At 43.0% G+C, this 23,674-nt stretch overlaps 3 protein-coding genes across 4 annotated transcripts; 1 reads left to right on the top strand and 2 right to left on the bottom strand.

Moving 5' to 3' along the window:
* Positions 1 to 923: 923 nt before the first annotated feature.
* On the top strand, positions 924 to 6,325 carry si:ch211-198n5.11 (methylcrotonoyl-coenzyme A carboxylase 2). Its single transcript, XM_019277341.2, has 13 exons — positions 924 to 1,096; positions 1,700 to 1,795; positions 1,896 to 2,060; positions 2,140 to 2,336; positions 2,459 to 2,637; positions 2,756 to 2,836; positions 2,964 to 3,142; positions 3,235 to 3,448; positions 3,540 to 3,631; positions 4,480 to 4,636; positions 4,764 to 4,886; positions 4,963 to 5,205; positions 5,293 to 6,325. Exons 1-13 carry the CDS (start codon positions 1,077 to 1,079, stop codon positions 5,377 to 5,379), a joined length of 1,833 nt encoding a protein of 610 aa, XP_019132886.2. The 5' UTR covers positions 924 to 1,076; the 3' UTR covers positions 5,380 to 6,325.
* Positions 6,326 to 6,705: 380 nt separating this feature from the next.
* LOC104936272 (retinal Mueller cells isomerohydrolase) lies at positions 6,706 to 13,546 on the bottom strand. Its single transcript, XM_027290548.1, has 14 exons — positions 13,373 to 13,546; positions 12,231 to 12,313; positions 11,568 to 11,718; positions 11,065 to 11,172; positions 10,779 to 10,920; positions 10,386 to 10,533; positions 10,163 to 10,244; positions 9,896 to 10,028; positions 8,532 to 8,674; positions 8,301 to 8,430; positions 7,928 to 8,042; positions 7,514 to 7,608; positions 7,309 to 7,420; positions 6,706 to 7,204 (listed from the first exon to the last, which is right to left on the bottom strand). The coding sequence occupies exons 1-14, from the start codon at positions 13,498 to 13,500 to the stop codon at positions 7,059 to 7,061; spliced, it is 1,716 nt and encodes a 571-aa protein (XP_027146349.1). The 5' UTR covers positions 13,501 to 13,546; the 3' UTR covers positions 6,706 to 7,058.
* Positions 13,547 to 15,279: 1,733 nt separating this feature from the next.
* On the bottom strand, positions 15,280 to 23,117 carry depdc1a (DEP domain containing 1a). 2 transcript variants are annotated; one of them, XM_019277347.2, is made up of 11 exons: positions 22,873 to 23,117; positions 21,203 to 21,598; positions 20,987 to 21,111; positions 20,773 to 20,903; positions 20,557 to 20,604; positions 20,284 to 20,421; positions 18,772 to 19,758; positions 17,521 to 17,693; positions 17,263 to 17,439; positions 16,914 to 17,120; positions 15,280 to 16,621 (listed from the first exon to the last, which is right to left on the bottom strand). In XM_019277347.2, exons 1-11 carry the CDS (start codon positions 22,918 to 22,920, stop codon positions 16,496 to 16,498), a joined length of 2,556 nt encoding a protein of 851 aa, XP_019132892.2. In that variant the 5' UTR covers positions 22,921 to 23,117; the 3' UTR covers positions 15,280 to 16,495. The 2 variants fall into 2 exon arrangements, with proteins under 2 accessions (XP_019132892.2, XP_019132893.1); XM_019277348.2 differs by lacking the exon at positions 18,772 to 19,758 and having other exon boundaries at positions 22,873 to 23,114.
* Between the last annotated feature and the right edge of the window lie 557 nt (positions 23,118 to 23,674).

The following is a 23,674-nucleotide window of genomic DNA, read 5'->3' as shown; positions in this document are numbered from 1 at the left end:
AGGCGCCTTTCTGATCTTCCAAGGACAGCTTACAGTAAATGAGAGTAGACAGCAAATAACAGAAACAAACAAAAAGAACCATAAAAGTATCAAATTACAAGAATACAACATTAAAAACAGGTTAAAATAGGACAATGCAATTGATTTAGATAGAAAATGCTCATTTAAACAGGTGCAGTAAGAAAGTAGTTGTAATCAACCTTTTAAATAAATCATACATATTTTAGCATCCATATATATATCCTATATCGTATATCTATATCTATATATATATAGATAGATAGATAGATAGATAGATCGATAGATACGATAGATATAGATAGATAGATAGATGTAGATTATACTATTATCTGTGTTTTTAAATCAAATCAAATCAAATCAATTTTATTTGATATAGCCCAAAGTCACAAAGTACATTTGCCTCAGAGGGCTTTACAATCTGTACAGGAGTGACACCCTCTGTCCTAGACCCTCGGTTCGAGTGGAAAAAACTTGCCCACAAACAACCTTTAAACAAAACTTTGGAATAAACCTCAGGAAGAGACAAGTGTCCTTGTCCAAGTCCTGCTTTTTATTTTTTTTTTTCTACCTCAGTATTTTATTCTATTGTATTTTATGTATTCAAATATATACTGGACTTTTATGACACCTAATGTCCCTCACTATCTATCTATCTATCTATCTATCTATTCATCTATCTATCTATCTATGCTATCTATCTATCTATCTATCTATCTACTACTATCTATCTATCTAGCTGTGCTGTACTGATATCCTTGTATGTGTACACAAAGTGTAGTATTGGGAGTATAAATGAAAATAATAAAATAAAAATAATTCAGACATTCGTAGTTACTTTAATGTCATCGCTGTTCCGCACTCCCCCTTCGCTCCTGTGGGTGGCGGTAATGAGCCTGACAGCTGAAACACTGACAACAAACACAGCTGGTCGAAGAAGACTGCTCGCTGCTCTGCAGAGTTCAGTCTGGATTAAAATCATTATTAATCATTATTAAACCAGTTTAATTATCTTTAAACTGGATTAATCAGCTTCATCACAGCAGACAGACGCAGACATGTACCGCTGCGTGGCCAGGTAAGACGCCACGTGCATGAATCCACACCTTTGTGTGTCTCAGAGTCTGCACGACCTTTGACACATTTCCTGTTGCAGCTGACGACTTAAAGTTGAACATGCATGACTTTGAATAAATAACTCTGCTAACGTTTGTGTGCATGTGTTTGCATGGACAGAGCATGAGCAGTGAGCAGGCTGCATGCAGCTGCATGTATGTACAAGCAAATATAATATAAAGAGGAGGAGATGACCTCAGAGGGACAAACAGATGCAGTTTGGGGTCAGAAATGTCCAGAATAAGTTTAATTCTGCTGGTATGGTGATAAAAGAGGTGGAGACTGATGGAGACATAACTCAGACTCTTTATGAAGTGAAAGTCTGACATGAACTCAGTAAAAAAACACTGAAAATGTTACTGAAGCATGTATTAGGTATCAAAAGTAAAAGTACTCATTGTTGCGTGCACGTTTAACAAGAAGTTTTAGTAGTATTAGTGTTTTATAAACTTCAATTTAATTTAGTTTCATGGGTTTTGTGTATAAAATCTTAATTTGTGGCTGTAGCAAAATGTACAATACTTTTATTACAATTAATATTGTAATCTCTGTCTCTCTCTGATAGGAGTGTGTGTAGCAGAGTGTGTCCTGCCTTCGTGCCTTCTTACGCCCCGTCATCATCATGGACGTTGAGAAGCACGACAGAGGACAGACAGCACAGGTGATGCGGCGGTTTGCTGTGACAAAATGTGATGCACAAGTAAAGATTTCAGGAAAATCAAATATAATCACAGTGTCTCTGTTTGAATCTTGCGTTGCAGTCTGGCTGAGCGGCGGTGGCGGTGTTCAGTCCGCTGCATGAGCTCTGCAGCAAGAAGGAGGAGATCGCTGCGAAGCGCCTTCCCAGTGCTGGAGAAGCCGCTGCAGCTCATCCACCGACACGTGTACGAAGCCAACCTCCAGAACAGCAACGCCTGCCACAAGAAGTAGGTTTGTGCTCTCGTGGGTTATTGAAATAAATCCGGGAATGTTTACGTCATGTTATCGTCTCTCTCTTTCTGTCAGGTACATAGAGCTGAGTGAAAAGGTCAGGAAAGGGGGAGGTGACAATGCCATCACCAGACACATCAAGAGAAACAAGAAGCTGCTGGTCAGGGATCGGCTACGCCTCCTGCTGGACGATGAGGACTTCCTCGAGCTGTCACCATTCGCTGGTCTGGGTCTGCCATACGGGGACATCCCTTCAGCCGGCTGCCTGACAGGTCAGAAACTAGTAGCTGCTCTTGTATCTTTGGTACCTACAGAGCGTACAGTCTCAGTGTGAAGGTGTAAGTGTGACGCACATACACGCCACTGACCTGCGTTTGTAAATGTATCCATCCAGGCATCGGCAGGATCAACGGCCTGTGGTGTGTGTTTGTGGCCAACGATGCCACGGTGAAGGGCGGCACGGCGTATCCAATCACAGTGAAGAAGCAGCTACGGGCACAGGAAGTAGCGATTCAGAACCGCCTGCCTTGTGTTTACCTCGTCGACTCCGGAGGAGCTTTCCTACCGCTGCAGGTTAACACACACACACACACAGACACACACACACCTGCCATCAAGTGCTTATGGTCTTTTCATCTGAACGTTGGCTGAATTATACTCACTGCTATGTTCCGTGTGTATAATTATCCAGTCGGAGATCTTTCCGGATAAGAACCAGGGAGGAAGGACGTTCTATAACGAAGCCATCATGTCTGCCATGAAGATCCCACAGGTAAAGAAACATTCAGGTCAAACAGTTGCATTTGTTCCTGGTTGGCCAGTTTTAGTACTACATCAGATTTTTTAATCTACACGCCTTTTTTAAATTAAAAACATTTGTGGAACATTCGATCCTAAAGGTGTCGGTGGTCTGCGGGTCGTGCACAGCGGGTGGAGCTTACATCCCAACTATGGCAGAAGAAGCGGTGATGGTGCACCGGATAGGGACCATATTCCTGGGAGGTCCGCCCCTCGTCAAGGCCGCCACGGGAGAGGAAGTGACACCAGAGGACCTGGGAGGAGCCAAGCTTCACGCTGAGTATATCAAACTAACCCGTTTTAATATAGAGATATTTAAAAAATAAACATATGAATGAGTTACAAGTCTGTCAATTCACCTTCTGCTTTCAGGGTGAGTGGCTGTGTGGATCATTTCGCCTGGGAGGAGAAGGAGGCGTACGATTACACCAGAAACATCATATCCACGCTCAACTTCCAACTGCCTGAGGAAGAGGACGAGGAGGAGGCGAAGAGGAGGAGAGCAGAGGAGGAGCCGCTGTACGGTTCAGAGGAGCTGCTGGGGCTCGCTCCCAAAAGTTATAACTACAGCCTGGATGTTAAAATGGTAAAGTGTGCACACACCAACATGACCAGCCACTACACACACACACGTCAAACTTCACTTCTGGTTCCTGTCGTTGTTTCCCTCCGTGCAGGTGGTCAGTCGGCTGACAGACGGGAGCCGCTTCCAGGAGTTCAAAGCTCGCTATGGTACCACGCTCATCACTGGCTTTGCAAAGATACATGGGTAAAAGATACACACACACACATTGTGATGGTTTTTAGGGGGAACTATTTTATTTAAATTTTTAGTTTTTGTGTTTGGGGTGCCAGCCAGAGCTCAGCCTGACAATTTAAAAACTAGTTTACCTCTCAAGAAAACCAGCACAAAGGGTGAATTCAAATCACAATTCATACAACCTTAAACAAACCAAAATACCACTGTTCTTTTCGTTTGCAAAAATATATTTACACAGCAGAAAAACAACAAGCGATGACCACTTCTTCAGTTCAGCTCGGCTTCGGCTTTTGCTTCTTCTTTCAGTTTATTCCCAGCGCAAAATATTTTGATTTCCTTATTTCCCCCAACAAAAAAAACTTAATCTTCCATAGGCCAACTCGATAAGAAAGAAAAAACATGTTTAATATTCCAAATTTTCTCAGCTCACCAGCCAGCACACTGGGACTCCTCCTCCGACGACATGAGAAAACAAAACGTCCTTATCCTGCAAGTCCGAGTGGACACGGAAGAAAAGCGAGGGACTAAGCTGCCTCGGTACTTTTTCCTCACCTTGTTCTCTGCAGTGTGTGGACTAAACGTCAAACCGTGCGCCCGTTCCGGTGCCGCTTTGAAAATGCCGGTAGCCCCCCCATGTTGGTTATTGTCGTCACTTTTAAACCGGTGACATCAGATGTTTACTAGTTCGTTATAACACGCACACATGCTTTATACGTGTAAGCTGGAGCAACATACACAAGAGGAGCGTCATATTCAGCCATTAACAGTCTTCTTGCATTGTTTATGTGTGATGCTGATCTTCTTTCTGTGTGTGTGTGTGTGTGTGTGTGTGTGTGTGTGTGTGTGTACGCTGTTAGCCACCTGGTGGGAATAGTAGCCAACAACGGAGAGCTGTCATACCAGGCCGCACTGAAAGGCAGCCACTTTGTCCAGCTGTGTGACCAGAGAGACGTCCCCCTCCTCTTCCTCCAGAACACGGCGCCCACAGCAGCTCTGACACTCTCCACGACGCAGGTATTCAGCAGCACACGCAGTCCAGTCCAGGTTCTGACTCAAAGATTTTCTTTTTCATGTCTTTCTTTACGTGTCTTTCTTTACGTGTCTTTCTTTACGTGTCTTTCTTTACGTGTCTTTCTTCCAGGCAGACATGAACAGTAACCGCCTGAAGGCTCAGGGTTCAATGATGTCGGCAGTAGCGTGCGCCTCCGTCCCCAAAATCACTGTGGTGATTGGTGGTTGCCATGGCGCTGACAGCTACGCCATGGTGAGAGACTTTATTTTGTCAGATTTTTGGACACGCAGGGTTCATCTCTCAATAATGTGAACCTTGTTCTCTCCAGTGTGGGCGGTCCTTTGACCCTAACTTCCTGTTCCTGTGGCCCAACGCCAAAGTGTCGATCACAGCTCCGGGTCACTCGGGCTCTCTCCTCCCCCCTGACAGTGAGCAGGAGGAGGAAGAGAAGAAGAAGAGGGAGCTGGAGGAGGATGACCTGAACAAGAGATTGACGGAGGAGAGCTCGGCTTTCTTCTCCTCCGGCAGACTCTGGGACGATGGAGTCATTATGCCTCAGGACACCAGGAAGGTAAAAAAACAAAAACACACAGACACCGTCACCAACCGGCTTATAACCATCTACCATTCAACTTTGCACGAATCTGTGTGTCTGCAGGTTCTCGGAGACTGCTTGGACATCATCAAACAGCAGCACTATCAACTTTCCACAGAGAAACCGCGGTCGACACTTCTGCGTATGTAGAAGCTGAGATTCACCTGCCGCTGAAGCCCCTTTAAAGCTGTGCCTGTGTCTCATGCCAACACGTTTGAATACAGTATGACGAGAAATATCCTAAAATAAAATGCTGCTACTGTAAGTTGGATTTAACTCAGGGCTCGTACAAAGTGAAAAATGTTTGATTTCTCATTATAATCTGGTGCCTCATCCACCCACGTAAACCAATCAGGTTTGTTTGTTGCCTCCAGGAGTCTCACACCAGACAAGGAGCAGAGATTTGAGATATAGAAAGAATAAATATCTTAATCTGCTGAAATGTTTTAAGTAATTTACTACACTACCAAACACAGAATAATAGTACAAACCGTTGTAATTGTAGAAGATTTCTTTTATTAAATGTTTTATACACACAGGCTCAACATACAGCCACACACACACACACAAAGTTTGGCTGCCATGTAGCGGTAACCCTAGGAGGTGGAAGGGTTCAGTGCCTTGCTGAAGGAGGTGAACTGGCACCTCTTCACACCATGGTCCATGCTGGACTTGAACCACCACCCTCTGGTTCTACTCTCACTGTTCCAACAAATCCGCTTACCTCAATGCAAATAGTTTTGTTCAGTAATAAAAAAAAAACACTTCATGGATCATCTGACCGTTTTATTCAAGATAGACATGTTGCAAACATTTGAAATGTTTTTTAAATTTTGATTTACAGCCCATCTCTGAAAGTTGGTGAATACAAACAGCTGGGTTTTTCAAAGTGATGATTCAGACTTCCAGAGTCTGTACATTTCTGCTTTAGGTACCTTGAAAGTGCTTGAAAATTTTAATTTCCCTTGTAAAATCCTGAACGAACCCTCATTAACTCCTCATTTACCTCAGCAAGCTGCTGCCCTGGTTACATAAAGTTAGTATGTTTTGATTGGACAGTTAGAAATTCATCCGAAAATCAGATCAAGTTAAAAAATTATTGCACATACTGAATTAGCTGATGATTTCAACGCCCGTCCCAATGAATGTTTAAAACGATGCCACAAAATGTTATTACTTATCACTCACATTAAAACTTTTTTTTATAGATGTTTATAGAAGATGATGAACATCATGACTGCTGTATATACATGTGTGAAAATGTAATATCTGTCTCCTTTTTGCACGTGGCAGAGGGTTCTTTGAAAATAACTCACACTAGGTATTGCGATTACAAAATGTGAAAAGATCATCGCAATGTTTTATTTGTAGAAAAGATTAAATAAAATGTAAATGCCATTTTTAAAACGTCTGTCGCTTGTGTTTTAATAGAGGCTGTTGATGATTTCACAAATATGCAGGAGTTATTTTTTTTTAATTATAAAATCAAACATTTCCAACAAAAGCAAAGTAAACTCAGGTTATTTCTCTGTACACACACACACACAAGATACTGTTCAACTCTCTTCATGCAAGAAGACACATTTTCACATTATAAGCAGCAAGTTTGAACCCAAGCAGGCGGTAAATAACATTAATAACATGATATTTAGTCACATGATAAGTGTACCATGGTAAAATGTATGTAAATCATCTTCATCCAACTTACTGTGACTGTCTGAGTCAAATGACTTTTGCTGAGTCGTTGTTATGAGCATGCTTGGTTCAGATCAGGATCAGAGCAGCAGCAGCTCTGGCCAGGAGAGTGACGCGGCGTATTTTATGATGTGTCATGGTTTGTACATGCCGTGGAGGGTCACAGGGATGATGGTGCTGACCTCTGCCCTTGCCAGCTCTGTCAGTTTCATGGCATCCAGCACCAGCAGGAAGCCCGGCCTCTCTGCGCCCGGCTTCACCACGACACTCAGCAGGACGCCTGCAAACACCCACACAAACGGAGATGACTGTGTGTGTGTGTGTGTGTGTGTGTGTGTGTGTGTTTCCACCACAGACGTGATCAGGATGAGGCATGTGACGTACCATCATCCTCTTCTGTAGCTCCAGGCGTTGGCACAAACACCGGCTCTGACGGGTAACACTCTTCCTCCTGCCACACCCAGGTCTCTTTGGTCTGTACGTTCAGCTTCACAATCTACATCAAATCAACAATAAATCATTAATAACAACATAAACATCACCAAACACTTTGTAGATTTCCTTTTGGCTGAGGTAAAGGTGCTCGTACCCTGTCAGGGATGAAGTGGTTGAGTCCCAGGCCGTAAGCGAAGGAGTACTTCTTCCCACAACAGCGAGAGTAGTTAATCTGTGGAAACTCAAAGGCTGAGAGAGAAAGAGACTTCTATAACAAATATATATTTATGAGCTGAGCCAGGACCAAAGCAGATTGTTGTAAACAACAAGTAAGTTGGGTTAGTTTCTGATAGACTCAGATTATTAATACAAAATATAAGTCAACTAATAAATAATCATGTCTGATTGGTCAACTGGACATTTAGACCGTGCTCAAATCAACTTATTGGCATCGCTGAAGTGTCAATAATGACGGTAAAACACACCCTCTCGTGTCATATTGCTTAATTATTCTAAATTAAAATACACAGCAGTATATACAATAATTACAATTGTGTGTGTGTGTTACCCTGTCTTGGTGCAGAAAAGAGGACTTCAGGTTCAAGCCAAATGGTGCCATCACTGTTGAGAACAGCAGTTGCTGTGGTGTAGGACAGAGAGACCAGATTCTTTCCCTGCTCTTCCTGAAAACACACACACACACAAGCACATACATGGGTTTATACACACACACACACACACACACACACACACACACAGAGTTAGCACAGTGTAGTGGTTATAGTGGTATTTTATGCAGGAGCGTAAGAAAAGTGTAGTTCATGTGAGAAATCTGACTTGAGTTAAATACTGATCCAGGATAAGCTGCTCCACAAAGTCAGCCAAAACATGCAGTGTGTGTGTGTGTGTGTGTGTGTGTGTGTGTGTGTGTGTATACTCACCCTGTGTATATCCAGTGGCAGCACGTATCGCCTGACCTCAGGTTGAGGCGCTCTCATCGCTGCTTTCTTCACCTCCTCCCACTCCTGCTTTATGTTGGCCATGTACAGGTAGTTATACACAAAGTCGTATCTGTGGAAGAAGAGGGGAATAAAGAAAGACAGACGTCAAGATCAGACAATTATACTGCCCATAAAACACTCACACAGACACACACACGGGGTCACACTCACCCTTTCCACGCGCATACGTCGACGACGATGAATCCCTCGTCCTCATAGGTGTTGATATGGTGAAAGATGTTGAACGCTGACGTTCTGAACTTGTGGCTGCTCAAATAACCTCCAGAGTCCTTTGTGGCCACGTGGAACAAAGTCTACAGCATGTAAACACACACACACATATTATATGAACAGAAATGCACATGTAAACATATGACTCTTTCCTGGCAATAATAAACTCACATTATTAATAAAACTGTTTATTCAGTGTGATAAATTCAGTGTGTGTCTTTCTGTGGTGGTTTTCCATCTAATTGTAGTTGTTTTGTGTCTTTTGTGGTAGTATTCCATCTCTATGGTTGTTTTAAGTCTTTTTATTGTTGTTTTGAATCTCTTTGTAGTCGTTTTACATCTTTGTGGTTGTTTTATGTCTTTTGTAGTTGTTTTTCATCTTTTTATGGGTGTTTTACATCCCTTTGTAGTCATTTTGCATCTCCTTGTGGTTGTTTTTTGTCTCGTTGTAGTTGTTTTATGTTTTTTTTTGTGGTTGTTTCGTGTCTCCTTGTGGGTGTTTTGAATCTCTTTGGTTGTTTTGAATCTCTGTATGGTTGTTTTTCATCTCTTTGTAGTCATTTTGCATCTCCTTGTGGTTGTTTTTTGTCTCCTTGTAGTTGTTTTATGCTTTTTTGTGGTTGTTTTGTGTCTCCTTGTGGTTGTTTTGAATCTCTTTGTAGTTGTTTTGCACATTTTTGTGGTTGTTTTATGTCTTTTTATGGTTGTTTTGAATCTCTGTATGGGTGTTTTTCATCTCTTTGTAGTCATTCTGCATCTGTTTGTAGTTGTTTTTTGTCTCCTTGTAGTTGTTTTATGTTTTTGTGGTTGTTTTGAATCTCTTTGTAGTTGTTTTACATCGTTGTGGTTGTTTTATGTCTTTTGTAGTTGTTTTTCATCTTTTTATGGGTGTTTTACATCTCTTTGTAGTTGTTTTATGTTTTTTGTGGTTGTTCTGTGCCTCCTTGTGGTTGTTTTGAATCTCTTTGTAGTTGTTTTGCACATCTTTGTGGTTGTTTTATGTCTTTTTTTGTAGTAGTTTTTCATCTTTTTATGGTTGTTTTGAATCTCTTTGTGGTTGTTTTGAATCTCTGTATGGGTGGTTTTCATCTCTTTGTAGTCATTCTGCATCTGTTTGTAGTTGTTTTTCAATCTCTTTGTAGTCATTCTGCATCTGTTTGTAGTTGTTTTTCATCCTTTTGTGGTTATTCTCTCTGTGGTTGCGTTTGAATAAGAAACAGGGGCTCCAGGCTCTGTAATCCAACCATGATACTAACTGATATCAAACCTATTACAAACTGACTCTGCTCCACACCCTGACCTACCCCCATGGTCTCGTTGGATTCAAAGCAGTCCATGTATGTGGCTCCTCTAAGGCCCCAAGCCGAGAGGAACTTGAACAGGTTGATTTTCACCGGCTGCTCCACAAACACAAAATGGTTGTCTGTCATACCGAAACTACAGACAGACAAGCAGAGAGATAGACAAGATACATGAGGAGCAGTGACAACTTCAAAAAGCTTCATCAAACAGATCCCGCTGAAATCACTGTATTGTGGATTCACTGTGAGAAATGGAAGAACTAACCGTACCTGTGTACGTAGGAGGGTTTTAACCTCTCGCTGCTGGGTAGCTGAACCACGACCTGGGATTTGTCAAACTGATCTGACTTGTCTGGAAACACACAGAGATAGTGTGAGAGACACTTCAATACAAAAATGTATTCCAGTGGCAAATAAACATTTATTTAAAGAATTCGGCTTCAACAGAATCGACTAAATACAATTCTCTGATATTCAGTGACAGTTTACTCACCTTTCTGAGGAGGTGGGATCTTGATGATATTATAAGCCAGGCTCATGTTTTTGCCAAAGCAGTTCCCGATGTTGTAGACTGTCCCATCTGTGTCTCTGTGGGGGTGGGCAGTCACTCCATTCACTGAGAGGTACTTACACAAGTCCACCTGATGTAAATACATTCACAAAAAAAAAGAATCAGATGGTGAAGAGTCAATGTAAAGGTGTTTAAATGACATAAACAACATAATAATTGTATTAAAAATATGTGTACTCTCATACCGGACGTATATTTTTCAGATGAAAGTAATCCTTACTACTACTTTCGATAGAAAAATAGTAAAAAAGAGAAAGAGTTGCAGAATCAGTGTGATCCTGTCTGCACGCCCAAAAAAACCCAATCACCTCTCACCTTCTTTAAAGTCTCCAGCGAATCAGGATCAACTTTGGTGATGTAATTGGTCTCTGTGACGGCGTAGAAGTCTTCACCGATTGGATAAATGTTCACCAAGCAGTTATCAGTCACCTCAATGCCTCTGCAGTAAGTAAAGAATCTGCACAGAAATAAAAAAAAGTTAGATGAGAAGATACAACACTCAGATTTTAAAAGTTAGATCCAGGATGAAGGCTGGAGGATGAAGGGGTTAAATAGCTAATATATTAATTGAAATATGTCAATAAGCCACGTCTGGAGTTACCTGGAGAAGATATTTTTGCAGGGGTCCGGGTAGGCTGCTGTTCCAAACTCAGTGATGACTATTCTTTTCTCTGTCATGGCACGGACATACGCATCCGACCTGATGAACCTGAGCAGAAATATTACACACAGAGAACCATAAAGCCACAGTGTATTCACTGACTATTAACTGTAATCAAAACGCTACTTTGAATTCCATGAAACACATAATCGAAACTTATTTTCAAACGCAGAGGGGTGAAGGATTTTTGTGGTCTGAGTTGTTTTTCTCTTGCAACATAGCTGAGCACAGAGCTGCATACCTCTCTGCACTAACACAAATCAGATGTCATGAAAGGTCTGAATTTGGATCTGCATGATGATAATAAAAGTTTTTCATGTACAAAAACGTGAGATCCACGTCAAGAACTACAAGACGAGATCATCTCAGAACCATGCTAATAAAAACAAGTTAGTTTGAAGGTGATTTTTTTTATTTAAAAAGGTGCTCGTTAGTATTCTTACCTCCTGAAGTACGTCACCTGACCGTCCTTCAGGTCAAACTTGTGCATGAGAGCCTGTCCGTCAAACAGATGGTGGAAAGGTTCATCTCCCACCTCGAAAAGACCCGGACCCATCCTGAGAAGACTGCCGCCCAGCCATGACGGTATGTCACCTGCACACACACACACACACACACACACATATAATTACATTGCCTGGAAACTAAACATGTGAACACACATAACTGCTTGTAAAAAGGTGTCTATAACTGTTACGATAACAGACATTTGAGTGTGTAGGTCTGTCTGTAGACCACTAACAACTCTAAAGACAATATTTTATTTTCATATATATGTATCATCTAGTGTCACAGACTGATCTGAATCTGACGTGTAACAAATTTCCACATTTTACACGTATCAAAATGTGTGAACAGTTATCAAAACAAATGCAATAAAGTGTAACGAAAACATCAGCAGCCTTATATTCGACAGAGTGATACTGATCTTCTAAGAGAATAAGTGAATTAAACTTCAAATCCATCAGTCCATGTGGAAGTCATCCTGTACGACAGTTTAATAGAGGTGCCCCATGGTCTGGTCTAAGGTGGTCTAAGGTGGTCTAAGGTGGTCTAACCGTGTAATCACAAAGTTATTGCACAGTGGAGAATCTCTTCTTTCCTACCAGTGATCTCTGCAGGTATCGCCTCATTCAGCTCCTCCACCGTCTCAAAGATCTTCTTGTAGCCTGCAGCAGGATGCTCCACTCTGGACAGGAAATACAAAAAAAAAAACATTTAAGGAACAAATTCATGACACGAACAAGTCAGAAAACCTTCTCCAGACCTGCCGGAGGACAGGAGGTTATCCCCTCCTCATGGACCTCTTTAAACCTGCTTGTCCACCATGTAAAGTGCCATTGAGTACCTTTAAGTGCTATATAAAATGCTATAAAATAAAAGTATTATAATTTTTATGACTGTTATTATTACTGTGTGGTTTGCTTTACACAATTATATATTCCAATAGTACAGGGACTGGTCGATGGGGTCCAAGCGATGCAGATCAGTCACTCACCTGAGACTGAAAGTTTACCCTCGACAAAACAATCTGTTCATCAAACTATTGATTATATCACAAGATCTTCCTCAGCGGATGGAGAGATCAAAGAATTAGAAGTTGGTAAAGACTTCTCTTTAATATGAACATCTACATTTCAGTGACAACTGAGCAAACTCTACCTGCCGAGGAAGATGCTGGAATACCAGCAAAAGCTCCAGAACAGTTACTAAATGGACCGTGCGGTGAGATTGTTTGGTCAACTGAACTGTCCAGTGCAATGTTCTCTTTTTTCTTTCTCTTCTTACCCCCACCTCTTTCCCTACTTTGTTTTTCTCTGTTTATCATCAGGTCCTTGTTAGGACAGTCCACAAAAATGTCTGCGTGAAAACACCCCACTAAGTAAGACAGACCCTCGATTTGACTTTACACCAGTCTGCAGCGTAAAAACTAAAGGAGTGTGAAGACTGCAGCTTCTTTCTGTGATTTCAGCGCTGTGTTTTTGCAGAGAGCACTCATAATCTGTTGTTTTCTTAAGCAGGTTTCGTCTTTCTCTCATTTACGGTAAAAAAGTGGAAAACTCTGCATCAACTGAACTCCACACAGCCGCCTCACCAAAACAACAAACGTCACTGAGTGGCGTCTCTTTTCATTTCTGAGGAAACAAATATATTTCTCTTTTTAGAAACATGTCTGCTCTTTATGTTCTTGATCCTCAAACATGTAAAAAACATTTAAAGAAAGAAAGAAAGGGAAAGTTGTACTCACCGGCTGACCATGCTGCTGTAGGTTCTGCACACACTTACACACAAACAGCCTGTGAAAGGAGACTCCGGCTTGCATTTAAACCGCACACAGATTTCCTGTGGTGAGGGATGGAAACTGGGCCCCCTCATCCCTCCTCTCTTTTCTTCTTATCCACCCCCTTTTTCTCCTCCCCTTTTCCATCCTTCCTCGCTTCCCCCTCCAATCCTTCCTTTCCTCTGCATCTCCTTCGCCTCCTCTACTCTCCAAACTTCCTTTCATGTCTGTTGCTCTCCCTGCTTCCCCTTTTCTTCCTCCTCCTCCTCCTCCTCCTCCTCCTCCTGCACCACCTCCTCCTCCACCACCACCTCCTCCCCCTCTGGTCGTATCCAGAGCTGAACAAACCAGCTTTGTCTCCTCTCCTTTCAGCCGTCTGGCCCTCGGCTCCTTGCAGAATGTTCTCCAGGCCCTAAAACAAGATCTTTGTCAACCTGGGAACACAAACACACACTCACCTACCGACGATGTGGGTCAAACCCATTGAGTCAGCTTAAAAGCAGTGTGCTGGTTGAGTTGTTACATGAATATGCGTGTAGAAAGAATCTAATTAGTTCCAGACAGCGTCAACAAACACTCTCACAAACTATTTTAATTGGCCAACTCTGGAGCGGGGGAGGAAGAGCAACAGAAAAAAAGAAGGGGCGAGTGAATGATTCACTTTTGTCTTTTGTTATTTGATAAATAAAAGTTGAATAGAAGGATGGCGATCTCTGTCTGGATGGAGGAATGGTGAATCCGAATGAATGGTTGCATTGCGCCTGACTTCATCCTCCTGGGCTCCTGATTTCCTTCAGCTATGATCAGAACATGCTCCTAAACATCAGGGAATCCATGCCAACTGACTTTTTTGAGTCCATCGAAGAAAATCCACGTCTCTAAACTCCCTAAAGGAAACTGGAAAGGTTGCCTGACACACAAGCAAAAGGTGATGCAAAGGGTTGATTAGGTAGTGCCCATTATAAGAGAAGTAAGTCCATCTACCTCTATGAACAATTAAAGAGTTTCAAAGGAACTCTGCCTTCTTCTTTTGTAAAACCTGAATGCACAACATCACCGGCAACACTGCGAATTCACCTGCATACCAACTTATCAGAGCTGACCAGGAATGTTGTGGAGAGTTGTTGATTTCCCCGTGAGAAATAAAATGCTCAGTTGACGTTACAGTGCAAATATGTTTCAAGTGGCAGGACAGAAACTGCTCACAGGCTGTGGAAACCATTGGACAGAGCACAAGTTGTTTGGTACATTGTGGATTTCAGGTGTGGGGTACTTTCTGTTTCGACTGATGCCCCCACATGGGGTTTATCTGTCACAGACAAAAGTTTAACACATCCACCATCACACCTAGCTGTAGACAGGAAACCGGCTTTAACAAGTTCACTGTGAGGTTATAATGAAGTTACCGGTACCAAAGACACACGTGTGGTTACCCGAGACATAAAACACAGATGCAGTAAAATCAGTATACTGCACTAGTATCCTAGAATCAGGTTTTATTAAGTACAGACCACATTCCTCCACAAGCCGCATCTGAAAAACACTTGCTGGCTGAGTAAATAACATCTCTTGGCCTAACTTGATATTTCATGCCATGACAGATTCTGACTCATGTATAATCTCTCACATGAACAGCTGGAGTTGTGTACGTCATGGACCATAACACATAAATACATAATACAAATGGTACCAGCACACAGACCTCAACCTCAGGAGTGCATGGAGTCTCTGACACTGAATGAACTTCTGTGAGCAGGTCTGGTTCCCAACCAAAACCATCACAAAGTAAACACAAGCCCTAGTTCTTCAAACAGCTCAGAGGCACACATCTGATATTTGGCACATTTTTATTACAAAGAAACAGAACGAAGGCGTATAAATAAACAGCTGAACAGGTTTATTTCCCAGGGCTTTGCATAGTAAACAATGATGAGGAAGAATACAACCGTGTGGGTGTACAAAGAAACACTGCTGATGAGTGCGTATACACTTACACACACACACACACACATATCTGAGGTATAAACATATCTGGCTAGAACGAATACTTCAAATAACATAAATTTAAAAAAGGACAGCTTAATCTTTTAAGTCAAGCTTGTTACATTTCCTCAGACACGTGACATGAGCTCTGTATTAGATCGCTGCAGCGTACCCACAATATGTCAAGTGTCTGGTGAGATCTTTAGGGAGTCTAATATACATTAAATATGTATAAATTAACCACTCTGATGATTGGCCATTCACAACGCCTAAATCCAGTGCAAAACTTTCCTCTAGCCAATAAACTAAGCAGGGATGAGTTCAAGATGAGTCAATGAATAAAAAGAAACTAATCATAGCGATAATATAACCATGAGATGAAAGATTCCCTGTGAGAAAAACCTAAAACGTTCCCGTAAAAAGCTTAAAAACAAACGAAAACAGAAGGAAAAAGAAAAGGATGAAAACTTCTAAAGAGCATTTCAAACGAAACGTGAGATTTGATGACAAAGTTTAGTAAAATCTATTAAAAAAAAACAGTTTCCATGACAAGAAACACACATCTAGCACTGCTCCCAATGTTGTATAAATTAAGAAATATATAATCTAATTATTCTCACACCAGTGATCCAGAAATGCAGATTTCTTTTCTCCCAAATGCAATCTACACACACACACACACACACACACACACACACACACACACACACACACACACACACACACACACACACACACACACACACACACACACACACACACACACACACACACACACACACACACACGTCAGTATCAGCCAACAGGTGAGCAGAAAGAAAAACAGGTAAAAGAGGAAATTTGTTCCAAATGAACTCAGATCTTATAAAATAAAAACCTGCTTCATATAAAAACACACTGACTAATGTGAGCTGCTCCACCGTCCGTCTCAGCTGTCAACACACATCGCAAACACAAGTCGTCCAGCCTGCATTAACTCTCATATTAAACACATGAACGTGACACAACGGGAATAACAGTATTGCAAATGTAACAAGTGAATTTTCCAAATACTAAATCAGTGCAAGCAAACATGAGTTAAAGGCTGCGACTTCTGTGCGGTCAGGTTCAGTTCCTGATGCTGAAAGCTTTGGTCTTCTTGATGTTGAGGAGCGGAGGTTTGATCTTTGGTTTGTTTTCACGGTCTGAGGAGGGAAACCGACGACTGTAGATGTCAGGATACTGCTTCTGAAACTAAAGCAAAGACAAAAAAAGTGTTTACATAATATACATTTAATCATCCACTAATACAGACATTAACAGAACTGTGACCACACCCACTGTCGGCAGTCGTCTCAGATTTTAACGTCTCTGGAAAACTGTGAAAATTAATCTTCTTTAAATGCTTCAAGCTCAAATTCTCTCTCCCCACATTCCTGTCACTATTCAGCTGTCTCTATCAAAATAAAGCTTGACCTTGTTTTGGCGAGGCTGACAGACAGTTATTATCCACAACGTGAATCTTCTCAGAGGGTTGTTTCGTTACCTGCTTCAGTTTCTTGCGTCGGTCCTTCTCGCTGAGGTTTTGGTCCGTCAGCAGCATCTCCAGTAACTCCTCCATGGCCTTCTGGGACAATTCCAGCTTTTGCTGTTCAAACTCGGCGCCGCTGATCTGACGGCAGAACGTGTAGATGGGCACCGGAGCGCAAACTGGGTCGTCGTCATCGACGTTAGAAACACAGTGGATCGGGACCTGGGGTCAGGATAGTGGAAAGAAACGGGGAACCTTTGTTTTAGTTTACATGTTCTGCAAGTATTAACTAGATATTTTATAGATTCACTGAATGTTTAAACACTGTCGTCGAGTTAAGATCTATCGAGTGTAGGCCGTGTACCTGAACTGAGCGCAGGTACTGTATATGGTCATTGATGGCACTGAGCAGGTACTCTGGGACTGAGAGGATGCTTTGTTGATGGTCCATTAGAAATGACACCAGTCTGGTAGCCAACAGTTCATCCAAATCACACTCCACAGCGCTGCCCAGGACACAGCCTGAAAACGTGTGAACCATCTGGAAGGAGAACCACGAAACGTTTAGAAAGACGAGACGCGCATGAACACGAATACGTAGGTCGGTTGTTTTGTGCCTCACCAGTGTTCGGGTGCCGATGGCGGGGTGGAGGCGCGGCATGTCCACGTTCTGGCTGATGCGCGACATCATCCTCATGAGGAGCTGCAACTTCCTGCGGGAGGCGGGCGGGAGGAGGAGGGTGCAAAGCTGCAGAGCCTCGATGGCGATGCGCTCACACTGAGGCTGGAGGAGGCCTGATATACATACACACACACAGTCATGACGATGATGATGACGGAGACGGTGCAGAAACACACTGTGGACGCATTCATCCATCACTGCTACATCACATTCACTAGATCAGACAAAGAATGGATGGATGATGGATGGATGACAAAGTTAATAAACTACAGCTACGGTGCAAAATGAGCCAGGCAAGATTTTTAATTATTATTGTTATAAACACTATTAAAAAGCTTCAGCATGGATTTCTCCTGGATCAGACCACCTACAGCGTCCTTCCTCGCTTCCTGCAGTGCTGCTCCCGGTGGACGGACGGCACATTGCAAAGATACTTGTGGTTAAAATGTTAAACCTGTCTCGATTAAAATCATGTTTCTTGCTACTTTACGGTCACCTGGTGTTTATTTTTTTCCATTTCATAGGCCGTTAAAAAGTTTCTCCATCATCCATTGAGTTTGGATTTTTAAGATTCTTCCTGCAACTAATTTAATGAGGTGATCTTTGACAGAAATGTCAAAGATCCAGGTGATCTCTATAGCACACGGTATAAGGTGTAGCCTTTATTTACAGGACTGTACTAACATGTCATGGTCAGAGACGATAGAACGAACCTTTAAGTATGAAATGGTTTCTAAATCCTCAACGCCACTTTCACCGCAGCCTGTATTGTTACTTTTTAAAATCATTGATATCCCCAGTTTCCAGAGCTTCATAAAGTTGCGCCACGCACACAAATTTTTGCTTAGATCAAAGAAAACTTGGCAAAGCACAGCAGCAAATATCAAATGCAGAGAACACATGGCAAAAGCAAGCAAACCTTCAACTGTCAAATCTAAAATTTAACAAGCTGCACATGAGCTGTGTGACTCTTTCATCCCTTTGTTCTGTCGATGTGTTCATCGGAACCTTGAAAAATGTCAAAAAAACAGATCACCACAGAGTGAAATCATCACCTGGACCCTTTGAGTTCAACAGGACGTGTATTTCTATGTTATCACCTCGCACAGCGGTAGTGGTTAGATGTTAGATGGAGTTAGTTTGATTAGACGTTAATAGACAAGCAGACAGGTAGAGGGGAGAGGGTCTTACTGTGCTCAGGTTTGGTTTGGGGGGGCTGGGAGTTGCTGGTGGGCGCTTTGAACAGTGAAACGGGTCGAGGCAGCTTCGACACATCCACAGAGCTGAGGCAGCGCCGGACAACAGCGGGAGCAGGAAGCGTCCAAAGGTTAGAGGTACTGGAGGCGGGTCTGGGCCCGCCGGGTCCTGTGGTGGCGTGAGACCCTTGTGCTTTGGCCATAGCGAATGAAGAGAAGGAGGAGAGAGCATGATAGGAGGAAGAGGAGGGGTGGCAGGAGGACAGTGAGGGAGGGCGTGAAGCTGAGGAGGAGTGATGCTGCTCTGCGGGAGTGTTCACGTTGAGGCAGCTGGTTGCTCGGTTCGGCCACTTGGTCTCCTTGACATCTTCCTCCCTGGTTTCTATGACGATGTCCAGACAGCTGCCTGCGCTGCGTGGCCGCAAGGGGCGCAACCTCTGTGCGACCGGCACTCCTGCTGCAGACGCTACAGACAGTCTGTTTCTGGCTGTGCCACCTGGAGCATTGTCACAAGCAGCGGGGGTCGCTTTGGATGCAGATGTGAAGCCTGTGAGGCTGTGGAGTGTTGTGGTGGCAGGGCTGTCATCCTGACTCCTGTTGCTATGGGTGCAGGATGCCAGGCTGTCATTGGACAGGAACAGCTGTTGCCGGGTGAGAGGGGCAGAGTCATCCAGGATAGTTTCCAGCGAGCAACTCCTGGTTTGAGGCCTCGTTGAAGCCGCTGCGCTCAGGGTCATGCAGCTGCCACCTAACTGTCCTTCACCTCCCCTCAGCGCAGCCAGCCGCGACTGGAGCTTCCCGCCAAGCACCTCTCCCATCGGCGACTCCGTCTCGTCGCATGTCCCCTGTCTGAGCAGCGACAGGAGGAGACACTCGGTGGAGCGGAAAGATGTCTTGGCTGGAGGGGGGGCGGAGGGCAGGTCGGGCTTCTTGCGTTTCCCACGTTGGTGTGTCGAGGGCGCTGCGACGTACCCACAAAACACTGAGAGCGGATGCAGAGACAGAGGGGGGCGCGAGTGAGGCAGGCAGAGGGTCAGTGCAAGCAGACAGTGAAGAGGAGGGAGAGGGTTTAGTTATTTCAGACTTTGACTGTACACACACAGAACCATCGGCAAGTCAGAGACAACACACAACAGGAGGCATACACACACATAGTACAGCTCCTCACGTTGCTGTTAGGACTCCACAAACAGAAGTGACAACAACCAAAACCTGTTAGCATTCAGAGGACACAGTTAGAGGTAAAAGCACGGCGCCACATGGTGGAGACAGCGTGTCAACGCGGCTGAGCAACAAGATCCTGCAGACAGCCCTGCAGTCAGTTTGAGCCTGTAACACAACATCCACTAAGAACTGTTGAACATCCTGTATTCTCCTTCATGCCTGGAAGGGAAGAGTGACGTATTCGGTTGTAATCTGCAACCTCAACACTAAATCCTACACACTGGACGTTTACCTGCTGCTTCAAGATCAGAATAGGATCATAAAATGAATCCACAAAACTCACCCAGGACGTTGATAAACAGTTCGTACAGTTCGTATGTGAGTAAAGGCTGCGGGAGGCTGTAGAAGTAATCGGACACCGTTTTAAAGACGTCCCTCTCAAAGCCGGGATATGACGGCTGTGCGGTGTCGTACTTCGGCCCTAGAAATGAAACAGCAGGTGACTGTAGCAATCATGGGGGTGGAGGATATTTTATAATCCCAACACAAACCTTTGTATGCATTTAAACTTCACACAGACTTCTTAAGTGTTTTAAACGTGCTTGTTAAGACTCACAGTTAGCCAGGCTCTTCATGGCAGATAAAACCCAGTGTGGAAGGTCACCTGGAGAGAGGATTAACCGGTTAGACAGGTTGCCAGTTTAAATGTATTGTGCCGTTTGCGAGTTGTATTAACTAAAGAAAAGTCCTGATCATTTCAAGTCATGTGGCCGGCTGAAGTTCTTTCAATTGAAATAATATTTGTCCTTGTGATGTTCAAATTTGAACTTACTGGTCTTGTCGTCCAGTGTGACCACCCCATGCTTGTTGACTTTGGTCATGTTGTGGATGATGTTCTGCGGGTTTATAGAACGTTGGTCTAAAACCTCATTAAGAGACGCAACACCCAGAATCCTCTGCAGGCTGAAACACAACACTCGCGGGTTAGTAATGCAAACTCTTCCCCAGTGTCTGGGTTTTGTTTTTAGTTGAACGTGTGTTCATACTGGGTCACGGTGATGTCTCTCCAGATCTCGTGCTCATCCTCCACCGTCAGCTCTCGTCTCTGCACCTGCTGCTCTCCTGTTGGCTGATTCTTGTCCCCAGCTGTGAGGGCAGGATCCACGTTTTCCTGGAAGGCACAAACGGAGCATGAACCAATGTTTTTAACCTGCGACACAAATACAATAACCTGTAATACACGATACAACAGAGCAGCTCACCTGCGTCTCCTTCTCGTGCTTCTTGAGACTCTTAAACCTGAAGAAACCTTCCTTGTCCCTGAACGAAGGCCTTTTCTTGATGGAGCCGGGGGCAGAGGGAATGGGCTTCAGAGGAGAAGTGGTGGGGAATCGGTACAGCGTGTTGTTGTCCTCCAGATCCTCTGTGCCCCAGCGGCTCTTCACATCTTCTATCACGTGATTCTTTAGAAACTTCTTCAGGAGCTGCACCGTCTGCTGCCTGGTGACGTCAGGGCCAAAATTGCTGTTGCTACGGAGCAACTGATGAAGCCAGTCCACGGCGGCGGAGGCGGTGAAGCAGGAGGAGTAGTGCCTGAAGTTCTGCCGGTGTTTCCGGAGGGGCATGCCGGCCCGAAACAAACGCGTCACCTCATTCCACTGAAAGAGAACAGACAGTTTAGTACAGAAAATTTGATTTTAATGTTCAGACTGTATGTCCTGGGACATTCATCGACCTGAGGACTACTGGAGGAAGAGAGATGAACTGGTGCAATAACGTCTTTGTGGATTAATCCGCTGCTGGAAATAGTCCCCCCAACAAATGCAGTATTTCCTCCATGAAACTGTTTCAAACTTTCTCGATTAATCAATGAGTTTGGTTCATTAAAACGGTGAAAAATGTTCCCATAGCTCATGGTGACATCCTCTAACATCTTAGAGAAGATATTCAGCCAAAAAATGTTCAGCTTACAAGAAAAATATTCACATTTGAGAATCTGAAATCAGAGACTTTGGTCATTTTCTTTGACTCGAAACAATTAATCGATTCTCAAAGTAGTTGGTGCCGACATTATTAGTCAGTCATTTGACTAGTGGTCAAAACACGTAGAATAAAGAACACGTGTACCGTTAGACCAACAGGACAAACGTTGTTAAAGCAAGGTTTGTCTCTGTAACTGAGAAGTCCATCTGATTCAATTGCATTGTCCTATTTTAACCTGTTTTTAATGTTGTATTCTTGTAATTTGATGATTCTTTTTGTTTGTTTCTGTTATTTGCCGTCTACTCTCATTTATTGTAAGCTGTCCTTGGGTGACAGAAAAGCCCCTGTGAAATAAAATGTATTAATATTATTATTATTAGAAGTTCATGTTCGTGTGAGAGACAGAGACAGTTTAACTGAACTGAGACATATCTGTCCCATGATGTCTTATCAGCTCACATTAGGACTGTTCAGCATCTAGTCTGACTTTAACCGGCCGTGCCAAAGTAAATCAAATATAATTTTTATACATAAGAGGGGTTTACAAATGAAATGGACTGACAAAGTTACTTTTAATAGAGCTCATACAATTATTAGAAGTCGATTAGTCGACTAACAGTAAATTAATTACAACTTTTTTTAAAAAAAGGGGACTAATTGATTTGAATGTAACGTTTATAAGCAAAAAATTTAGATCCTAATCCTATCTTATCTTTTTGTTTTGTTTTAATTAATCGATTAATCGAGGGTAAGCTTGAAAATAACCGTCAACAAAGCAGAGTATTGGCGGATTTGGACGTTAGTTGGCATGAATAACTCACGAAATACGATATTAAATCAATAAAAAATAAACACTTAAATAACTCGGTTATGTCTCTGTCGGGACTTTCCTCCGACTAACGTCTGTTTTTAAACCGGCTGCCGTTGCAGCTTTAACCGTTGAACTCACCAGCTTCGTGGCTCGGTACGGTCCCGGAGTGATAACATGGGAACTCATATTTATCCGAGAAAAGACTGAAAAAGCGCTAAAAAAAATAAAAAGAAATAAAAAGAGTCTTCACTTCATCCGATATGACAACGTGTGATTAATCTCCATTACTCCGGGAAACAGTCGCGGCTGTCTCGTCGAGCTCTGCCCGGCTGAGCTGCGCTGAGCTCGGTCTGTTCAAAATTACGAGCCGTGCGCGTTCTGGCACGGGATTGGACGGCGCGGAGGTCACGTGGTCAGCCTCGAACTGAACAGGTTGGGTGGAGGAATCAAAACAAGTCAAGATGGAGACGGTCAGAAAAGTCAGATTCAGGGTGTTAGGATGCAAAATGTTTCAACCTTCAGCCTGTTGTTTGATCGATTGAAGTGTTTATTTCGAATATGCAAACAAAAATAAAAATAAAAAATAAGGCAAAACGGCAGGAATTTTGGGCCCCATGACATAAAAATCAAATTGGGCCCCCTCTGCGCAGCTGTTGTCCTCACATCTCTATCACCTAACTATCCCATCAAAAGCTTTACAGAACTCTAATTAATTAAAGGCTTGCAACTGTTTTTGCACAGTATTTACTGCTGGTGATTTGCACATGCATGTATATGTTTTTGTCCATTGCTATTTTTTGTTCTTGTTTGTTTTGTTTTTGTTTTTTGTTGTTGTTTTTTTAAGTTTATTTTCTACCTTAGTACTTGTTTTGTAAATCTGCACATTCTTAAATCTGCACATTCTACTTTAGTACTTTTTGTAAATATGTACACTTGTGTT

This window comes from Larimichthys crocea, chromosome XVII (genome assembly GCF_000972845.2).
Source record: "Larimichthys crocea isolate SSNF chromosome XVII, L_crocea_2.0, whole genome shotgun sequence".
In the NCBI taxonomy this organism is placed as follows: domain Eukaryota; kingdom Metazoa; phylum Chordata; class Actinopteri; family Sciaenidae; genus Larimichthys; species Larimichthys crocea.
The sequence above is the reverse complement of the archived record's forward strand: the minus strand, read 5'-3'. Positions and strand labels throughout refer to the sequence as shown.